This window comes from Myripristis murdjan, chromosome 8, assembly GCF_902150065.1.
Source record: "Myripristis murdjan chromosome 8, fMyrMur1.1, whole genome shotgun sequence".
Taxonomy (NCBI): domain Eukaryota; kingdom Metazoa; phylum Chordata; class Actinopteri; order Holocentriformes; family Holocentridae; genus Myripristis; species Myripristis murdjan.
Window position 1 is genome coordinate 15273691 of NC_043987.1, and position 22136 is coordinate 15295826.

At 40.4% G+C, this 22136-nt stretch overlaps 5 protein-coding genes across 5 annotated transcripts; all 5 read right to left on the reverse strand.

The window, feature by feature from the left end:
* Positions 1 to 24: 24 nt before the first annotated feature.
* On the reverse strand, positions 25 to 2341 carry LOC115363028 (sterile alpha motif domain-containing protein 9-like). Its single transcript, XM_030057100.1, has one exon. It carries the CDS (start codon positions 2324 to 2326, stop codon positions 1217 to 1219), a length of 1110 nt encoding a protein of 369 aa, XP_029912960.1. The 5' UTR covers positions 2327 to 2341; the 3' UTR covers positions 25 to 1216.
* Positions 2342 to 2384: 43 nt separating this feature from the next.
* LOC115363024 (sterile alpha motif domain-containing protein 9-like) lies at positions 2385 to 4204 on the reverse strand. The gene has a single exon (XM_030057090.1). The coding sequence runs from the start codon at positions 4111 to 4113 to the stop codon at positions 2404 to 2406; it is 1710 nt and encodes a 569-aa protein (XP_029912950.1). The 5' UTR covers positions 4114 to 4204; the 3' UTR covers positions 2385 to 2403.
* A 480-nt stretch (positions 4205 to 4684) lies between these two features.
* Positions 4685 to 9068, reverse strand: LOC115363027 (sterile alpha motif domain-containing protein 9-like). The gene is made up of 4 exons (XM_030057099.1): positions 9045 to 9068; positions 6719 to 6813; positions 6582 to 6621; positions 4685 to 5846 (listed from the first exon to the last, which is right to left on the reverse strand). Exons 3-4 carry the CDS (start codon positions 6604 to 6606, stop codon positions 4750 to 4752), a joined length of 1122 nt encoding a protein of 373 aa, XP_029912959.1. The 5' UTR covers positions 6607 to 6621; positions 6719 to 6813; positions 9045 to 9068; the 3' UTR covers positions 4685 to 4749.
* Positions 9069 to 15299: 6231 nt separating this feature from the next.
* Positions 15300 to 18388, reverse strand: LOC115363008 (zona pellucida sperm-binding protein 3-like). The gene is made up of 8 exons (XM_030057069.1): positions 17776 to 18388; positions 17537 to 17652; positions 17340 to 17443; positions 17071 to 17248; positions 16687 to 16804; positions 16517 to 16602; positions 15650 to 15753; positions 15300 to 15494 (listed from the first exon to the last, which is right to left on the reverse strand). Exons 1-8 carry the CDS (start codon positions 18169 to 18171, stop codon positions 15436 to 15438), a joined length of 1161 nt encoding a protein of 386 aa, XP_029912929.1. The 5' UTR covers positions 18172 to 18388; the 3' UTR covers positions 15300 to 15435.
* Positions 18389 to 19426: 1038 nt separating this feature from the next.
* Positions 19427 to 22070, reverse strand: LOC115363628 (zona pellucida sperm-binding protein 3-like). The gene is made up of 10 exons (XM_030057884.1): positions 21618 to 22070; positions 21424 to 21539; positions 21236 to 21339; positions 20981 to 21155; positions 20770 to 20887; positions 20575 to 20657; positions 20317 to 20477; positions 20080 to 20238; positions 19762 to 19893; positions 19427 to 19666 (listed from the first exon to the last, which is right to left on the reverse strand). Exons 1-10 carry the CDS (start codon positions 21999 to 22001, stop codon positions 19443 to 19445), a joined length of 1656 nt encoding a protein of 551 aa, XP_029913744.1. The 5' UTR covers positions 22002 to 22070; the 3' UTR covers positions 19427 to 19442.
* Positions 22071 to 22136: the final 66 nt, after the last annotated feature.

Genomic DNA, 22136 nt, shown 5'->3' on the forward strand with positions numbered 1-22136 from the left:
TGTCTTTGTGTTATTTATTTCATAACATATTTCTATTAATGGAAGAAAAAAATACACATATTAAAAAAGAGTAAACAGTTGTGGAATACATTAGCAAGATTGTGAAGCTTGAAACTCTTGATATAATCAGTTACACAGAATCAATAATTTGATAATGAAAATGCCAATGGTAGGCAGATCAATAGGTCATTTGCATTTGTAAGATTTATATATAACATTGCCTTGAACTACTGAAATACAAAATTACCAAAAATACAAACAAAAGATCAAAAAATGAATAAGGACATTATAGCATCATAAATGCCATCTTTTTTCTTTCCTTTTTCCCCACAATGCTCATATTTACACAAAACATAAGCTACATTGTATATCCATAACAAATAAGATAAAATTCTGAAGCACTAAAACTTTAAAAAATTACTTTAAATGATCTTTATAGATTTTTTTTGCACTGCTGTATCCAAGAAATGCCATTTTTTCAGAACATTTTCACAGTGCACAACAGAGTATATCAGTTGATGCTGACAAATAGAATAGTCTGCACCAGGTATATATTTGGTATGAAAAACAATGAAACATTAAAAATCTATTTAGTAGGATAATAAGTAAAAAAGTAAAATGTATAAAAAGTATAAATGAGCAGTTTCTATGATAATTTTAACATTGCTCTTACCCTGGATGTTTGGTACATTTCCACTGCATTAGCCCAAGGTTTTGTTTTTTTTCCCACTCAGTCTCTTGTGTTTATACAAACTACCAACATCATATTAAGGACTCAAGTGTGTTTTAAAAACATAATCTCAGTCTTTCAACTGTGTAAAGAGCCTCGTCTAGTTGTGAGAATCCTACTTGAATGAAGCAGCCACTTTTGGGAGTCACTGGATGAATTCTCAAGTCGATGGCAATCCATACAATGATGAAATAGATTTTGTAGCTTTCTGTTGGTCCATGCAGTAGATCCACTGGTGTGCTTCTAATACCATGATTCTCACATGAGGGACAGAGGACACAACCTCTCAATCAAAGAAACCGTCTGTGCTGAGCCATCCTCAGTTTAGGGTAATATGAATCAATATATTCCCTCCAAGTTTCACACTGTGGTGACTGATGCAAATGTTAAATTAATATGCAGCAACAGTCTGAAGAAAATGCTCATGTAATGGCCATTGGCATTGGTTTGGAGATGCTAATTTGCATGAGAAGAACTAATGGAACTTTATTCAATGACTTGAATGTCAAAGGCAACCACTCCATCGAATGAAAAGCCCAGGTAGAAGGTGACATTTTCATTTGCATTTGGCAAGGAGGCAGAATGTCGAGGAAAGACCCTTATCTTGCTGTCTCTGGTTGCACCTCTGACAAATAAGTTTCCATTTTCTGTCCATCCTTCAACACGTTTCAGTGATTGGACAACTTCCTTGGTTTTCCATACTTCTCCACCGAGCCACTTAAGTTTTCTTTCACTTAGTGTGCCTTTAATGAGCTTTTCGATAGCACTTCTGTGGACAATCTTGTTCAGACCTCGTGCCTTGGCCAGAAAGAAATGGGTCGCTTTTCTGCTTTTCCTTAGAGAGACATGCTGGATTTTTTGCTCAAAGAGTCTCTGGAGTGCATCAAGGGCTGACAGAAGGATCTGACTACTACGAGAATCAAGTTCTTCATTGTTTGTCTCAGGCCAAAACAGAAGTGAAATAAGAAAGAGAGCACTTGCTGATGATATATTTCTCCCACTTGCATTAAATTTCATACTTAGGTCTTGAAGCTTTTGAAGGGGCAGTAGTTTTGAGGATCCAGGTAAAGTACAGTTAAGAGCTATTTGACAAAAGATGAAGTTCACAAGCTCTGTTTGGTCAAGGTCATTCCTTCCCAGGTTTTCTGGATACAGGCCAATTATTGTCTCAAGCTTTTTTCCTGCTGTTTGAGGTTCCTTGTAAAGTAATGAGAAGATGGATGTAAGATTTCCTCCACCAAGCTGGTAAGTCCTCATCTGTCTTTGAAATGGGGTAAGTGTTTCAGCTGCCCCAGCCGTTTCTGCATTTCTGCTGTCTGTCGTTTGGTTGCGCTTATCTGGCACATTACAAAAAAAGCCAGCATATACAGCACTCTTCCTTGTCAGCCACTCTCTAGGTTTGTGTACTTGTTCTGGATCCCTGGCATCAAGCTCTTCATCCTCTTCACTGATATCTGTTTGAAAGTAGCTCAGGTGCTCAGAAGTGCACTCAAGTGCATGGCACAAGCTCTTCTGCAGTCCTTTCAAGTGACAATGGAACTTCTTCCAGGGTTTGTTGACTTCATGTGGTATGTAATCTGTTAACAAGTAGTTCATCAACTCAAGAGACTTGCCAGTAGTGTTTGAAAAAACATCCACCAGCGACAAGAAGTTTAACAACCTACATCCAACATCTACTTCCCCATAGTACGAACAGTTGAGACTGTTTCTTTCTTTGGTGTGTTTTCTGAAGCTCGGAAGGCAGAGATTCCTTTGACAGCAGTGTCAATGATTTCAACCACCCTTTCAGGTGCTGGTTCTTTTTCCTCAAGGTTGTCACACAAATGGTAAAACCACCACTTGTAAACTTGTCCCAGTGTGTCCAGAACAAATGTATCATATGGAAGAAGAGATTTAGCTTCTTCTGCCCATTGCAAGGCCTCTTCAAACCTTAAATTTGTGTAAAGCAGACGGGCAAGCTGTTGTGCCACAAATGCATCTTTCCTCAATGCCAAATAAGCTGCTTTCATGAGATCCACAGCTTTCTGAACGCCATCTCTTTCAGTGATGACATGTTCAATGAGAGGGGAGAATGCTGTGTCTTTTGGATCTCCTTTGCTTCTTTTGTTGCGTCTGATGAAAAGAGCTCTGATGAACATCAAAAACTCATCTCTGCCAAACCTGTGATTGATTAGTTGTTTGTCATTAATTAGGTCCAAGGTGATAGCGCTTTGTGGCATATTTGTAGGCAGCTGATTCAGAATTTCCTCCGCCACCTTTGGATGAATTATCCGTATTGACGGCATATTTGTTGAACTTTCCCTCTGGTGGATGAAAACAAGTCTAGCCTCATCGCTGAGATGCTCCACAAAGGTATGGTACTGAGTTCTATCCACATGTGTTGTTATACCAAGGGATGCCTCACAGTGTGACACAGACATGTATGAGTCATGAACATACCAATTCAAGAGAGCCACAAATCTCATGAGGCGAGTGGTAAGTGATGAATGATCAACTGTATCCAAAAGGTTTTTGACAAAGTCTTCAATGTAACTTCGCTTAAACTCTTTACTCATCAGCACAAATGTGAGGATGAAGTCTGGTTCAAACTGCAGTTGCTCAAGCTTCTTTGTAAACAAAGCTTTTTCTGCATTTGACAGTTTATGTGTGACTGCCACTGTTTGAGATGGTGATGCTCTGCACATCCTTTCTGGATTGTGTGACCTTTTGCAGATGAGCAGGATAAAGCATAACGCAGAGGGACTTATTTTTTTGGTTGCAATGACATTGTAAAACTCCCGCCTGAGATCATCTATATAGTCTGCATTGAAGTCCTCCAACAGCAAGAGCACTGGCACACAATTGTTTTTGTCTCTCTGTTCATATTCCCTCAGTCGTACTGCATGCTCACACACAGTCGTGATCTCCTTAGATGGTTTAACAACGGCACATCGTACTTTTGTTCTCCAGCTCCAGAGGAGCTGCCGTGCTACTGTGCTTCCACAACTGCCAGGATGATGATATATGTTCACACTCTCTATGGAGCGTATGACATTGCTTCTGTGTGTTATATTGTCTAGAATTTTGTTTGCATCTTTGTAGGCATCTCTCTGTATAATTTCCCCACACTTTTGTTTGTCAGCAAGCCAGAAGTTGATCCAGTTTATCTTCCCACCTCGGTAGAAGTACTTCTCAATGTTGTTGACTTCATCTTGGTCCATGAGATCCAGTTTTGTATCATTACACTGGTCAGGGCTGATAATTTCCAAAGAGTCCATCATATCCTCATCAACAGATTTTAAGAAGCACACTCCTTCATTTAAGACTGGCAGTGTCCTTGAGGGTTGTTTCTTTAATAACTGAAAACTTTGAATTGTGGCATCCACATGACTCGGGCATCTCATCGATGCCGATCTCTTTGAGTACAGACATGTTACAAGACACCTGGGCAAGGCTTGACCATTTTTTGTAGATCTCCCTTGACTCAGATATGACTGCCAAGTCATCATGACCGTTCATCTCTGCATAGAACTCGTGAAATGTCTCAACAATTGGCTGCTCAACAGGGGACATGAGCAGGAAGAGAACTACAAATGAACGCTTAGGAAGGATTTCATTGCAGATTACTGACACTGCCCTTTTCAGCTTCTTTTTTCTGGTTCTGATCCAGGTTTGTTCATCACAGGTTTCCTCTCCACCATGGTAGTTATTTCGTCCATTGCAGAAAATCCAGCTTGTTCTGTCAAAAAGTTGCAAATGTTTGATGAAGTCAGCAGTAGCCAATCTGCCATCATTTGCATAATCATCAAGAGAGTGAGGGTTTGCATTCCGGTGTTCCTTGTATCTACGACACAGGCCTGTTGTCTTTGAATCAGGGTCAAAATCAAACACACAGAATGGATTCATGTGAACCAAGAAGCTGATGCTGTCAAGATGTTCAGGCTGAAATTTGTTGGTCACAATGATGTAAAAAAGAGAGTTGTCCATGTATGTCTTACCACATGTTAGGAGGATGGAGAGTTTTCTCTTTTGATCTTCTTTCAAACAGTGGTAGATTGAGTGCTGGAAGACTCCGCCTCCTCTCTCTGTTGGTCTTTCTCTCTAAGTCCTTGAATGAAGTGGATAAGGTCATCCTCCAATATGCGTGGAGTGTTAGCCCCCACTCTGTGATAGGGTACTTTGTCTTCAAGTATGACTTTGTTTTTCTCCTCAGAGAATTTTGGTACACCAGTGCTGTAAAGTTTATCTTTAACAATACTTGCTTTTGAGACAACATCATACTCAATGACCCATGTTTTCTGACTGGCATCCTTGTCAAGCACCTCAATAAATCTTGGGTTCCTTATGCACTTCCTAGCATCACATTGTTGATTTGATCCTTTGAAGCACTTTTCAATGTAGTCTAATGCATCCACAAAATCCTCCTTATTTTCTACAGGTATCCCAATGATTTCACCATGCTGGCAGCCGCCTTTGATTTTATCCATAATCCCAAAGTGAATTGTCCCATTGGATCGCATATTCATGCAAGCACAAGCAAATCTTAATACTTCACTGGCCACTTTTGTTTGAAGCCGTTTAGAGTCCAATTTGTGTGCAATCTCCAGTGACTTGTATTCATGGCATGGAACAATCATATTTTCAACTCCAGTCTCTGCAGGTAGCACATGGTGTTTGACATATTTACAGTCTTGTTCGGGCTCATCAAACTTCCGGTAGTCACAGGAAGGTAAAGCTGCTCCTGTTGGAGCTGGGTTGTCCTCGCACTCCATATAAATACTGTCCTTTTCCATTCCCTCAGAAGGTTTCTGTGAATTAGATTTTGAGTCTTGTCTGAAAACAGACATGTTTTTGTGTTGTTTGTGATCTCTGCTGTTAACATGTGATCTACTTTCATCTTGCAGTTTATTTGGCTCTGACTGTAACAGCTCATCTCTTTTCCTCAGTAGATGTTCAATTGGGCCACTTTTCATTCCAATCGTGGTGCTGAAGTATTCCTTATGCAGGCTCATGAGAACAGGTCCTGTAACCTCTTCATGTGCCAGTTTCTCTATGTAGTTTTCTTTTATTTTAATGAATCTCAACCAGGAGCTCACGTGAGAGTCTGTCCATTGGTCATAGGGCAGTTCCTGCCATTCTGTGAGATAAATGACAATGATTATCCAGGACATTTCTTTCAGTTTCCCTGTTGAGAATTGACTGCACGCATGACTATCAACATAGCAAGCAGCTGATAGGGCCAGCCAATGTGAGCATTAAAAACTGAATAGCACTACTGTTCCCTTAAGGTTTTTAACTGCAGTACATTTTTGTTGACATTACAGTGAAAATAGTCAAATATATGCAGTACATACTAATACATTTTGGTCTGATATAACAGGAATTTTGAACAAAATGCACTTTAATTTTGAAAATATCTGAAATATACAGTGTCCTATATTTTGTATTTTACCATTTTCAGTTGACAGGATAATCCAAGTTATTTGAAACCTGGGCCTTACTTTACTATCGATGACTGATTCTCATCAAATTTAGGTAGCAGGTCTAAGGCCACAGTGAAAACATGAAGTAGTATGAGAATAAATCTTTAATAGTTTGACTATCTTTAAATCCATTTATTTTCATATTATATTAACTTTTTGAAATCAGAGTACTGTACACTAAAGACAACAGTAACCCTTGCTGTTGTGCAGTGCATAATGATCAAATGGCAAGTTTTTGTTAGCTAGCCTTTAAGACCAAATTAGAGCTATCACTAATCGTGTAATATTGTAACACCATCACAGGCTGATAAGACTTTGTGAAAGCAACACAAATTTCTCCATGTTCCACTGCACTCACACAGTGTAGAGATGTATCGTGATATACTCACCCACGTTTGAGGAACTGGCTTCCATGTTGTACAAATGGTCCTGAGGACAGCAAATGACAGAATAAAAGCTCACATTGTTGAACTGTTGTCTTTGTCAAGCATCACTCATCTAAACTAAAGGTGAGGACAACTCCCACCTTGTGGAGCGCTGCAGTATTTCATGAATCGCTGCTGGTCATATGGCAGTACCTCCTTGTCCCCACTGGTGATCTTTCCTCTGTGTGAACTTCACCTAAAGTAAAATCATATGAAAATATTGTTTTCCAGTTAACACTTTGCATAGCTCATGTCAGTTGTAGTATCCCATGAATACACCAGCCATGGCATTGACTGGTGAACTTACACATCAGACAATGAATTGAATTCATAAGTATATAACAGATTCAGTGTTCACATGTAATACTACTTCAAATGTTACTTTGAACAGAACAATCCGATTATTAAAGAAGAAAACTTCCCCTTGGACAAAACTTCCTCTTCCTCTTGGACAAAACAAAGCTACATATTTGGTCTACAGAAGCCTCCACTTCAGTCATTACTTTTTGGCAGCATGAATTATATTGTCAGCACTTAGGCTACTATGAATTAATGAATAAACACATTGCCACAACAGCCTTAAATGTGTGTGTTCTACTGGTTGGGCCAGTTCAGGAGGCAGGAAGGGCAGGGGGGAAGCTTCAGTACTGAACCACAACATCTTCCTGCATGAATACGGTAGATTGTCAACGGCAGGGTTGGATGGTTTATCTGTTGGCAGGAACCTCAGATTTTGAGCAAAATGTTGTTTTTTTTCCTCCGTCTTAAATCTTGTCACACTACTAGTGCTAAAAATGCAAAATCATTTGAATTAATATTAATTAATAGCTTTCATTAAATATTAATTGTGTAAAGGTCAAGGCTGAGCGATTTATGAGCTTTCATAACACTAGTAATGACTCATTCACTATCTTGTTGTCTAGTTTTCTCTCAGCAGAGACAACAAATCCAGAAATATAGTTGAAATAACCTAGTGACTTCAATAAAATGGCGCTCACTGCTGGTTCACACCTTTTATCAAATGCTTTACCTGGGTGTGTCATTCCCTGAATCATGACAGCTGCAGTTTTGTTTCTTTTGAATCAAGACCTTGTTTCTTTAAAGTGTGACAATGAGGAAAATTAATATTAGGCCATATAAAAATGTTTTTCTGTATCAATACAAATTAGGATGTCATCAGAGCATACCTACATTTGTTATTCAAATTATGTTAAGCATTATGTTACTATGTTGTGAAACAACAAACAGTGAAACAACAAACAATGAAAACTGCACTGTGGCAACAGAAACTGAGTAATTACATTACCAGTGCTAAAAATGCAAAATCATTTTAATCTGATCTTTTTTGTGTAATGGTCATGGAACATCGCTTTCGTTAAATATTAATTGTGTAAAGGACAAGGTTCAGATGACATGGTGTGTCGCGTCATCGGTTCTTTCTCTGGCCCCTGTTTAGCCCCTGATCGTTGGTGCTTGCCTGGAACCGGTTTGGAACCAGTTTGGCCAGTGCTTGGGCGATGGAAAAACAAGGAACCGGTGCTAAGTCAGGCACTGGCTCCGAACCAGCCCTGGAACCTCTTTGGTGGAAAAGGGGTATATGAGCTTTCGAGTGAGTAGTCACTCACTCAATTTTGCTGTCTATTTTCCTCTCAGCAGAGACAACAAATCCAGAAATATAGTTGGAATAACCTAGTGACTTGACCTACTGTTAAGCAGGATTCATTTACCATGAAGCTCTACTGTGATAAAATCAATTAGCCAAAGAAACCTCAGCACAAGGCAAAATAGACACCAGCAACAAAATGTACAACTGATAATGAACATGTAACACTGTATAAAAATATAATATGCTAGGACAGGTACTATGTAAAAAGTCACACAGGTGCAAGGCTTTGATAGATACAGCTATTCACTGTAAAACTGCACTGCCTGGCACCAGACTTAACATTAATGACTAAGCATAACTTTTATTTTTTATTTCACGGGCCAAAATGGTGCTGTGAAGTTTGGCTTTTCAACAGTTCAGTGTTTTCTGGGTCAGTGAAAATAAAACTATTTTTAGTAAGTACAACAAGTAAATGTTTATATGGCACCTTGAAAATAAAAGTGCCTAAAAACAGTGGCAGCAATGTAAAAGAAGCCTGTAAAAGACACTAGACCACAATACCAGAAATAAAATGGAGAAGAATGCCTTCTCTTTGGGAAAATACACTTGGACCTGGTTCATAACAGATTTTCTGCTGCTCTTGTCGACTTGAAATCAGGCTTAAAGCAGAACTGAGGCTCTAAAAGTAGAAAGAGAGTCTCACTAGGAGCTATAACTGAAAACAACACATAAGGACACATTTGACCTACAGTTTCCTGAACTTCGATCCGACCTATAATTTTTTTTTTTTTTTTTTTTAATATGATTATCTCTGTACTTACTGTGAGTTAAATGTTCTCTGCGATGTGTTCCCTCACTAAAATGGCGCTCCTCGCTGGTTCACACTTTTTATCAAATGCTTTACCTGGGTGTGTCATTCCCTGAACCATGACAGCTGTGGTTTTGTTTCTTTGGAATCAATGCCCTGTTTCTTTGAAGTGTGACAATGGGCAATTAATATTTGGCCATATAAAAATATTTTTCTGTATCAACACAAATTAGGATGCCATCAGAGTATACCTACGTTTGTTATTCAAATTATGTTAAGCATTATGTTACTATTGCCCCTTTTCCACCAGAAAAAACCTGGTGCTAGTTCGGAGCTGGTGCTAGAGCCGGTGCTTAACTGGTGCCAACGAAGAACCGGTTTGCTTTTCCACCGGTCAAGAGCAAAGTGGAGCCAAGTCAGAGCCACGTCATGACGTCTTCGGAAAACGTGATGACGGGTGCGCGAGACGCTCGCTCAGAATCACAATATCCATCATGAATGAATGAATGAATGATACTTTATTAATCCTTTGCAGGAAATTACATTGTCACGGCAGCTTCATCACTTCAACACACATAAAACTGCACACTCATACAGTCCAGCGGCTGCAGCGTCTCTGTCTCTGTCCGCCCGTCCTGTCCTGAAGCCGGTGAAACTGATCAGTGAGTCGGGGATGATGTTCGTGAGCCGCGTCTCAGTCAAGCATATAATGCTGCTTTCCCGATACAGTTTCTGGCCCCGGGTGGAGCAGGATCTGGATTTATTAGCGATGCAAATACTGCTTGTGTCTTTACAAGCCTACATTTCAATCCAGAGGCGAAAAACACAATTATTGCCGGCTACCTGTCGTATTCGTGATCGGAACGAATGACAGCTATGTTTAGTTATAAAACGGGTGCTTCTCATCCTTAAATGTAATTTCCTGAGCCGCGTTCCATGCCGTTGTAAAATCAGTATAACCCGCAGCTTCTAGGGGATTATTGTTTATGTTTATAGCGTTCGCAGTTCCTGTTTTGTTTTGTAACCCCGCACACCAATGACGCGGTGGGCCGCGTCATCGGTTCTTTCTCTGGCTCCTGTTTAGCCCCTGCTCAGAGTCGGTGCTTGCCTAGCACCAGTTTGGAACCAGTTTGGCACCAGTTTGGCCCCAGCTTGGGCGGTGGAAAACCAAAAAACTGGTGCTAAGTCAGGCACCGGCTCCGAACCAGCCCTGGTGGAAAAGGGGTATATGTTGTGAAACAACGAACAGTGAAACAACAAACAATGAAAACTGCACTGTGGCAAAAGAAACTGAGTAATTACATCACCAGTGCCAAAAATGCAAAATCATTTTAATCTGATCTTTTTTGTGTAATGGTCATGGAACATAGCTTTCGTTAAATATTAATTGTGTAAAGGACAAGGTTCAGATGACGTGGTGAGTCGCGTCATCGGTTCTTTCTCTGGCCCCTGTTTAGCCCCTGCTCGTTGGTGCTTGCCTGGAACCGGTTTGGAACCAGTTTGGCCAGTGCTTGGGCGATGGAAAAACAAAGAACCGGTGCTAAGTCAGGCACTGGCTCCGAACCAGCCCTGGAACCTCTTTGGTGGAAAAGGGGTATATGAGCTTTCGAGTGAGTAGTCACTCACTCAATTTTGCTGTCTATTTTCCTCTCAGCAGAGACAACAAATCCAGAAATATAGTTGGAATAACCTAGTGACTTGACCTACTGTTAAGCAGGATTCATTTACCATGAAGCTCTGCTGTGACAAAATCAATTAACCAAAGAAGCCCCAGCACAAGGCAAAATAGACACCAGCAACAAAATGTACAACTGATAATGAACATGTAACACTGTATAAAAAATATAATATTATATGTTATTCAAATTATGTGACACATTCATTCAGGTCTGTACACAAGTCTCTTTACAATTTAAAAAATCTATTACAAAAGCAATTGAAGAGATATGTTAATCAGATTTGTTCTATGTACTCAGTGGTTATCAAAGTTTTTAATCACATTGCATTTGAGTATTTCAGGTCCCCTGTTGATGAAATAGGTTCTGTTAAATAAACCCCTAAAAAATGGCTACTCCTCAAGAAAAGGCACAATGTGTATCGTGGTTTATTGAAACAAAATCGGATACGCAGACTCAGCATAACAGGGTTATGTTAAAGATATCGTGTATCAAACAAAGATACGGCACATCAACGACTTGAAGCAAAAGATCACTGATGCCATTGCCACCATTAATGAGGCTATGCTACAGCGAACATCGCAAGAAATCATACCGTCTTGATGTGCTTCATGCAGCTAATGGTGCCCATATAGAGGTGTATTAAATGAGGCAAAACAACTTCAGTATCTACTCCTGATTTTGTAATAATTTCCACAGATTTGTCTATTCATTTGCTTTTGTAATAATAGAGACTTTATGGTCACCCTGTATGTGAATGTTCAGTTTCTATGGAACCATTGTTATTGTCTTAACAGTGAGACAATAATGGAAACTGCACTGTGCATTTGTACATTAATGTACACCCAAATGCCAAACTATCACTATCTTTTAGGTTCAGCTTCCTCCTATCCCCATCACTGTGTATACTAGGAGACCTGAATATACTTGACACACGTGAAAACCAAGTCCAAGTACCCTAAATATCACCAAGAAAACTGTTTTGCTAAACTGGAAATACAGAAACAACACACCACCTCACAGTGGTTAAATCTTTTAACAGATCAGGTAACACTGATAAGAATTCTGCAACACCAAAAATAAATAAAATAAAATAATTAACAGTGCTCTACACTTCTATAATCTCTTATTTTGCCCTTGAGCTGATACCACAACAAAGACTGCATTTGAAGACTGATTATGTCACAGTGGCGTGACTAGGCTGTCTCATTTGAAGAGATTTCAAAGGCTCCTTCAAACACGACCGAGAAATACTGGCTTCTTTTGGCAGAATTTGGAAGACACAACTGATGTATCCTCCGCGGCCCGCCATATCCCAGAATTAACTTGGGCATTGACAGGCGGCGTGGAGAACAGCATATAAACAGGACAACTACACTAGGTTTGGGACAATTTCCTATGCTTTTTCATCATTAAATTCACTTTTAATATTTTCTGAGGTGAGAAATCAACTGATTTTGGATGTTTTTTTAATTACTTATATCAGCATTTATTACCATTTCATTGTAATAATAAAACTTTATTTGTATAGCACCTTTCATACAAGAATTGCAGCTCAAAGTGCTTCAGGGAGACCATTTTTTTGGAACTTGACATCGCTGTATAAAATAATCTATTGTGACCTCTAGGATAATCACAGCCTCATGACACTTAACAATAAAAAACTAGAGACTGAGGTCATTCGGAGGATGTGTGTGCGCCATATGAATAAGGGAGAGTTTCTGAGCATTTTCCAGAACATGTGCACCATCCAGTCAACGAAAAATGCAGTTCTTACAGAAATCCCCAAATGTCAAAAGTTTTTGATAGCAAATAAAAGCATGAATTTTTCTATGGTGTTCCTCAAGGTCTTGTTGTCCTAATGTGGTATTTTGGAGACTTTTTAACCAGTTTTATTCATTTTCAACTGGGCAAAAATGAATAAATTTTGCACCAAATCTGTGTAGCGAATGTTACCAGCCCAAAAATGTTGGAACAATGGTAAAAATGGTAATGGCTATCATATGCTATTATAATGTTGTAATCCCTATACACTCTAAATAACAAAATAAATGAATAGGCACCTAACTAAAATACAGCGTTTATTATTACAGACTTCATTACACTAAAGTGGTGCTCACTGCTGTTCATATCTTATACACTACTCACAAAAAGTTAGGGATATTCGGCTTTCGGGTGAAATTTCAGGATGAACCTAAAATGCATTAAAACCTTTACAGGTGAACTTAATGTGACCTTCTGTAAACTTTTGAATGCACATGTCCAACTGTCCAATGTTTCAGTACTTTTTGCACAAGTTGCTGTTCTCTAACAAGGAATTTAACGGCAAAATTCACATCAGGTGTTTGATGCTCCAGCTCATCGAGGTCGTATCATTAGGGAATGGCTGCTGGAGACTGGGGTACCTCAGATGGAGTGGCCTGCACTTTCTCAGACCTGAATCCCATAGAAAACCTATGGGATCAGCTGAGTCGCCGTGTAGAGGCTCAGAGCTCTGTACCCCAGAACCTCAATGTCCTGAGGGCCGCCCTTCAAGAAGAGTGGGATGCCATGCCTCAGCAGACAATAAGTCGACTTGTGAACAGCATGAGACGTCGCTGTCAAGCTGTAATTGATGCTCAAGGGCACATGACAAGTTATTGACACTGACATTTTTTGTTGTGGTATATCCACCACTGTTGTTGGCTTTTGTTTCAAGAAATTGTTTGAGATGAGGAAATCACCAGTGTATGCTTCTACTTAAATGCCCTACTTTCATGATATAGTATCACTGTAGCGTGAACATTTTACATTTTCCATAAATTTCACCCGAAAGCCGAATATCTCTAACTTTTTGTGAGTAGTGTATATCAAGTGTGTCTTTTCCAGAATCATCTCCTTAATCATTTGTGCTGTATTTGTTAGTGAGCGTGGAGAGACTCAGTGCTGAGCCACAACATCCTCCTGCATCAGTACGGTTGCAGATTGTCAAAGGCTGGGTTGGATGGTATATCTGTTTGCAGGAACTTCACAATTTGAACATGTTTAGACTTCTTTCCTTGTTGCATTTCCAGTGCTAAAAAAACAAAAAAATACAAGATCAGTTTCATCTCATCAGTTTCGTTTGACATTCATGACCATTGCTGTCATTAAATATAAGTTTTATAAAGCACCTTGCTAAATAAATTTTTATGAGCTTTCATATTCTCACTATCTTGCTGAAAAGAAATCCAGAAATGTAGTTTCCATCACCTACTCACTTGATCTAATGTTCACCACGAGCCTCCTCTGTGACAAAATCAATCAGTCAAAGAAATTCCAGCACAAGGCAAATGGGCACCAGCAACAAAAGTTTCTGTGACGTGTTTCCTTACTAAAATGGTGCTCACTGCTGGTTCACATCTTTTATCAAATGCTTTGCATGGGTGTGTCTTTTGCTGTGGGGGGCTAGAACCCCCCTTGACCACTTTTCAAATTTGCTGAGTTTTCAAGTCAGGACTAAATAAACAGGAGGGACAGATCTGAACACCCTGCATCCTTTAGTTACCTGCTAATTTGAAGGCATCTTGCTTAATCACCTAAAAATGTCAAAAATCAAAATAAGGATGAATTACACCAGCTGATGGTGTTTAAATGGCCTAATCATGAATCAAGTTGGGTTATTGTGCCTAAACACAACTGCCAGCCAACTTTTTCAGGTGAGAAACAAATGATTTTGACATGTCTAATTTATGTTGTCACAACACAATCCCAGCTGATGCAAGCTATGCAAAATTTTATATCTCATACCAGCGGCCACAAAAGCTACTGTGACAAAATATTACAGAGGATTCTCAATAATGAGAAATTTTGGGCCCTAGAAACTATTGGCTACTGGTCTCTTCTCTTCAGGCACTCAGACTTGGACCTTGCCCAGAGTACATTTTTGTTCTGGTCTGCTTTCACATCTTACATCATTTTAATGCTACTTAATGTTATTTGAATGGAAAATAATTTGATTAATAAAATAATAAAACTAATAAGACCAAAGCCACATAGTTGGCCTACAGTAGCCCATCTTTCAATAATTACTTTTTGGCAGTATTTATTATATTGTCAGCACTTAGGCTACTATGAATTGCATTTTTTTTTTTTTTTTTTTTGGTCATTTGGCATTTTAACTTCACTGGAGGTTAAGCCAGATCAGTAAGCCTTTGCACTTTCTTTAAATGCATTTCAAAATCCAAATACATGATGCTGTTCTGGCCTGTGCTGTACCAAAATCTGCCATAAGGGGGCGCCAGATGACAGGAAAATAGACAGAGATCATATAGCCTGTGATTGACCTTAACATCTTCACTCAGCTGACTAACTGCACTAGCAGTCAGTACATCATTTAAACAATTAACTTGGCCATACACTCAGCTTTGGTTGTAAATAAACTGTCAACTTCATCATTACAAAGTGTAAGTTATAAGCTGTTTATCAGCTTGCATCAACTAACACTCAAATTATTGCAGACCCGATGGATCATTTCAGCTTAGAGTGAAGGGAAATCACTTAAGGACCTTTAGTGCAATGATCCATTATTTTCCAAAATTACAGTCACACAGTTGAAAGACATGACAAAAACATGACTTCTCACATGGCATGTTGTTCTGTGTTTTATACCCCCAGCTTCAAGGTTGCTTTCAGTGTTTGCATGAGAGAAGCAAAAAACATAACCTTATCAAAATAGTCGACTATTGTCTACAGGAAGCTGTGTTGAATCTACTTCCGAGGTAAAACCATCACAGGGCCATAAGTCACGATGCTGCAAACCATGGTATCTGAAAGAGATCGATCACCGTATTAGTAACATTAATAAAAAGCATAGGACAGTTTCAGATAAAGACCTAAAGGCCTGATGCAAGTACAAGTTACGATCACACAAAACTTCGACCTGGCTCACAGGCTGCGACTGCGGGTCTGATCTAGAACAAACCTTCAGGGATTAGACGTCTCGGATTAGCCCTCTGGTTCCATTTGGAAGAGCAGTCACTTTCACAGCACCCACACACCTCATCGTCTCCATCCACATGCCTCCACCTGAGGAGTGAAATACACTGCGTCACGTCACACACACCCCTTCATGCTTTGCTTGACCTGAAAGAGTCAAACAGTCTCCATGCAAAAACATGGGTAGTTTTGTTTTTACTTGCCAGTGCAAGTGATTTTTAAGCAGATGCTAAATGGTGAAACATTCGGGCCAGTTTAAACTTAAATAAAAATATACTCTAGACCTAAACTTTCTTTAGCTGCAGATCTTTTATCATGCTCTGTCCTACACTGTTTTGACTCTGGATGCATCTTGAATGTACTTGCATCTTCTTATGTTTCCATACATTGAGTTAATGTGTTACATAGCACTGTAGTGTCAAAACAAATAAAACCTCAAATTGAAGCTACTGATGAGTTCCTTTAGTTTCTGTAAGTCTCTTGACATGTAGGACAACAAAACTAAAGACCTGTGAGTTGAGACAATTACAGGAGGGGAAGTGATGCTAATTTGATGTTAATTTGATGCGCTACTCTGTGACTAACATACTTGACCATGGATGCAGTAGTGCTGTTGCACGCTCTTAAGCATTTTGAAAATGTCATGATTAGTGTTACAAATTGAACCAGACTCCAAGAACAAAAATTTAGTTTTTGAAGACAGTACTTAATAAATTAACCATAAAATGCGACAGGTGGTTAAAATTGTTTGCCTGATCTGTACAGCTTTACTGAAAATGCTCCCCATACAGTAACCAAATTAGATGTTCACAAATAACAGTGATAAAAGTAGTTATGAAAGGTCAAGAACAACCTTGAATTTAAGTAGTTGCAGGCCTTGGCGTTAGGGCCACTCCTCCACATCTGAGAAGTGGCTTTCAGCTGGCACGTGATGTAAATCTATAAGGGAGACAGACCACAGTGGTGTCACCATACAACAGGACTTTATAGGGTTCAACCTGATGAGGCACGTAGGGGGCTCACTGTGTTTCTTGGGTCCCGGTGGAACAAGAACGCATCAAGCTGCAGTTGAAGTTTGTCAGCTCTTGTTTGTGGTAGGAACAGGGCATTTGATCCGACCTCTTTCGCATCAGTGAGGCACCTGACAAATTAAGCACTTCAAAGTCTTATACACTTATACAGTCTTAAGGAAATATCTTAAATATTTGCTGCCATTAGCCTGAATCATTTCAACATAATGCAAAAACCAAATGCCATCCGTTTCAGAGCACCAGTGGTGTATTAGAGTCAGACAAACTTAACATAAAAGTGCGTGTGTTTCATTCAGATCAGCTTTTATATGCACTCAGAAATTCAGAAACATTTGTATTATTTGTAATGTGCTCATGCGTACATAGCTCTTCATACCCATGGTTCTCAATGAAGTGGTATCTGGGGACCGACGCTGCATCAGGCTGCAGCGTGGCGACACAGCTGTCCATGAAGAGCCGCCTGGGCACCGGATCAGGAGAGCTGTAAGATGCTTCAAGGTGCAGGACATCTCCGAGGTAGAAGATACTAGAGAACCTCTCACTTCTCCAGTCATCTTCATGTAGATAAAGATGTCACTATACACTCTTTATCAACTCAACCCATGATGGATGCCAGATAGAAAGTCATGTTAAGTCCACACCTACCGGTCATCAGCTTTAGGGAGAAACCCGAGTGCTCGGCTGAATACTTTGTGGATGTAGAGAAGGTCAATGGTGGCTGTGGAGCATGACTGCTAACAAAGTGTGTCCTGTGCCAGTGAGTAACTGAGTTAGAAATGATGCCATTATTATCAATCATACATTATTTGCTTCTTACAAGGCAACAAGTGAAAGTTGTGTACCTTTTGTAGTGGCAGGAAACAGGAACAGCAGCTTTGGTCATCCTTGTGATGCCGTGATACCTGGCTGCTGGGGAGAACATCAGCTTGTTTGAGTAGACCACCGAGTCGTCAGATATCTAAAAGCATGAAAAATTCAAGACAAAAACATGAAAAAAGTGGCACATTTCTGAATAATAATGCACTCCCCTGAAACGGCCGCAACCAAATCCTTCAGGTTGCACCAACAATCAACAACTTACAGTTAATTTTGAGCCACAGTCCCTCAGGTCAGCTGCAATGACATATTCAGCATCACTAACAGCAACAGCTTGGCATCCCTCTCTCTCTGAACGCCCCAAAGAGAGCTCTCCAGGAGACACACTGCGTCCGTTGTTGTACAGGTCAGCCTTTATCACTATGATCATTTCTGTGTCGGTGCATTGAACCTGTATGCTGGATTCCTGATGGGACGGTGGTTGGCTGACATTTTCAGTATCATCAAGTCTTACTGCAGCAGATTTATATTCCCTTCCCCCAGGCCCTATCATGGGTCCGTCTTTCAAAGTGCGAATGGTGTATCCAACATTGAATGCAGATGATAACAGCAGTGCCAGAAAGGCTGAGTGACTTGAGCTCACCATTGTTCTTTCTTTCATGAGAACATGAGGAAAAGATTTGGGGAAATGAGACTGCTGTATTTCCTTTCCATCCAGCCAGCTCAATAAGTCACAAGACTAACAAAGAAGTAAAAAAATACAGATGATACCGTATCATAAATCAGATGCAAGACACATGACACACAAGTTCTCTAATACAAGGAACCGGCACCAACACAAAGCTGAAATACTTTCCACTACAGACCCATCAGGTCACCGGGGGCAGCTGGCTGCAATTAGTCATCAACACTGACGTCCTAGAATTAGAAAAAGCTGTAGTCAGACTGAGCGACGTGATTGGTTCATACTCTGCAGACGTCATCACATGGGCTGAAATCTCCAGCCAGTGAGGAGAAAAAGCATTACACGTCATTTACTGATGCCAGTAAATTTCATAACCTCTTTTTTATTCCACATGTAGTAACTTTAAAATTTTCACCTGTTAAAAAAAAAAAAATCAGGTTTACCTTTCTGATTCCAGATCCATCAAATCCATGTCACATCTACAACTTTCACATTTTTGTTAACTTATTTCTAGTAGAGTATTGTGGGTTTTCCTGCTGTAACAATTCAACAAAATTGTTTCTTAAGCCTCTCAAGAAGTGTGGAAACTTGAATGACTTCCATGCCTTGAACAGTTATGAGACTGCACAAATTATATAAAAGTGTGATCATCTTAGCCAGCCATGACCTATGGATAGGTGATATTGATTTTATGTTATGAGACAAGATGAGATTTTGGATATTGTCATGCAGCATGGCTCTTCTTCTGGTTTTAAAGTCTGCATTAGAGTAAAGGGATGCAAATTTCTGAGAACAGATGACATCATATCCATATTACAAATGACTGTTTATCAAAAATCTTCTAATCATCCTTAATATACTGACACAAAGGGATCCAGTCAATGATCCTATATTTTCTTATCACTCAATCAAGACTTCAAGGTCTGAAGCTCTGAGTCTGGCTGGTGGATATAATGTACAAATCATGTCTTTTTTCATGAAAATATGACAACTTTGTCATGTGCTCTCCTAGTTGCATCTGTTAGCAGTGCAACTAGGTGAGCATGTGAAATGACTTAAACGTCTGCTTGCAGAGAGTAGAAAATCTGATTCTTTAAAAACCCAGTTCCTTCCCAAACTGAAATCCAATTTACTCTTCAAAGTGGATTTTTAAAGCTCCTAAGAATGTTTAAACTTCAAGTATATTGTTTACTTGGTGTCCTATGTTTTATTCACAGATCAAAGAGGCAGCAAGCAGAAAGTTCCTTTTATTTTTTAGGGTCATCTTTATTTGAAAGGTCAGGTCCTGCAGTTGTTGGCAGCGTCGTCACATCCAGCAGATCAGGGTCGGTGTGGCCGACGTCAGCGGGGGCCTCTGTGGTGCTGATGTCCGTGCTGTGTAACGGCTCATCAGGCGATTCCACTGGTTTAGAAGTAATGCTGAGAGTTGCATTGCTACGAGGGGCCACGTCTTTATCGGCAGTGGCCTCACCTGTAATTGGTACAGAGGAGTTACCACATCCCAAATCTGAAAGATTGGTGAACATAAACACACTTTACCCTTTTAAAAATCAATTGCACTTTCACCCAAATCCTTGTGGGAATCCTCTCCCTCGTTCTGCTCAGAAACTTTTGCCTGAGGCATGTCGGTGGTCAAGTCGCCGAGGGCTCCCTGAGCAGGTGGAGGCGTCAGGTCAGGGAGCAGTCCCTTCTCCAGGCCTGTCAGGACACATTTTTGCCATTTTTAAAAAATCAGACATGTTTACTAAACTTTACCCAGTGGAAAGGAGTGCCGTTTGCCCAAAATCTCCATCTTCACTTGTAGAGTCTAGTGGGCCTGAAAGCAGATTTGAATTCATTTGCTTTGCTTTAATTGTTGGTGTGATATTAGAGTTCAGCTTATACCCGTTTTGAAGTTGATTCCACTTTTCCACTGGCTGCCGTACAGCGACTGTCCGCTCATTTTAGTGAGGAGGGGAGGGAGCTCTTCCACAGGCAGGGGCCCACTTTTGTGCCTGGCAGGTAAGACGAGCATGGGACCCACACTTTCCTCATGTTCCCATACTAAGAAACAGAGAGGTCATATTTATCAAGCAATACAGTTTCCAACATCATATGAAATTAAAAATAAAGACTCAGTACCTTTGTTGGCCTTCAGTCCACTCCTCCAGCGGGACTCAGGCTTGCCGGGAGCACGAGGACCAAATGTGCCATAGCTGCTCGGTATACTGTGGGTTTGGCCGACTTCATTTTGGCCTTGACATTGTCCACAGGCGTAGTCGTTGTTGTCAGCTGACCGCCATCTGAAAGTGAACTGAAGACTGTCATTATCAGAACACAAATTCCTGCAATTTACCAAACTGAACTTCCACTTTGCGTTAAAATGCGGGGAGAACTTGCCTTCCATTGATGTAGGTGCATGCCTTATTTTGCAGCTCTGCATCATTTATGGGTACAGCCTTAAGGTGACAAGTGATGTAGAGCTGTGGAGAGGTATTCAGTTTGAAAAAAAAAAAATGCACCATTTACAAATTATCGTTTAACAATGAGCCAGTTACAATAAAAAAAAAAAAAAAAAAAGGGGCTCCTCTGCACCTGTCCCCTGTCCTCATTATGGAACCTGAAGGCTTCAATGACCAGTTGGAGCTCGTCATCCTGTGTCCTCGGTAAGAAGAGCGAGTTTGAGCCTCGAAGCTGGGAATCAACCAAGCACCTATGTGAAATTTCAGAAAAGTCATCGTCATAGAATAGCATTGCCTGGCATTTAACCATTAAGTTGAAGCCGACGCATTCAGCTGCCACTCACCCGTTCTCGATGAAGACGTATCTGGGAACAGAGTGCCTGTCTGGGTCCAGGGTGGCCACACAGCTGCTGATAAAGACTCTGAGCCCAATGTGATGGCCGACCCTCACGGAGGCTTCAATGTGAATGGGCTGACCGAGGTAAAAGACGTTAGAGCTCCTCTCATACAGCCAGTCACCTGCAAGAAAAAGAGAGAAACAAGATCAATTGTGAATAAGCAGGGAGGAGTGACAAACAGCAAGTCTGAGCTGAACCCACTCGTCATGATCCTCAAGCCGAACTCCAAGGTTTCCACTGCAGCCTGGGTCGAGGTGAAAGGGATCCAGGTGGGTGCGAGTGAGGAACTGGACAAACTGTACTTCCTGGGAACCACAGAGCAGGCATTAGAAAATGAACCAGTGCACAGGCATCGTTTTTAAATGGTCATGCTTAAAATGTGGACAAACCTTCCATAATGACACTCAATTGGAATGACAGCCTCATCCATTCGTATCACCCCATCCGGAGAGGCCATAGGAGAGTAAATGAGGAGATTTGTATAGATCAGTGAATCCTCAGTCATCTGTGGAGATGAAAAATATTTTACATATGACAAATGGCTGGATGATTTAAAAAAAAGTGATTAAAAAAAACTTCTTACCCAATGTTTGGTGCCACAGTCCAGCAGTCCAACGACAATTCTGTACTCATCTTCTGAAGATGCTGCAGCTTTGCAGAAATCAATATGCTCCACTCCAAGGCGCAGCTCGTCCCCGTCAATAGGAGCGCCCACTTCAAACATATCAGCCTTGACAACAATTTCCATTGAGTCTGGATGGCACTTAACAGTGATGGTGTTCACCCGCTCCCGCTCCTCAGCTGCACTACTTTTTTGCTCATAGAAAGTGTTTTTGGAGTCCTGGCTTCCTACAAATGCTGCAGGCTGTGTGTCTTGTTTAGAGGGAAAAGCAAAAGATGATGAGACATAGACTCCAAACAAACAGAAAGCAATATAGAGGTTTACTGAGAAACACAAAGTCTCCATGAGTCTCCCTTTTGAACAATAATGTGTTTCAGAAAGCCAAACCTCTCTCTCTCACCCACTGGATAAAAAAAAAAAAAACCTGGCTGATCAGGAGGCTTTACTCATGATGCAGCCAATCACAGCCTCCGAACAGCA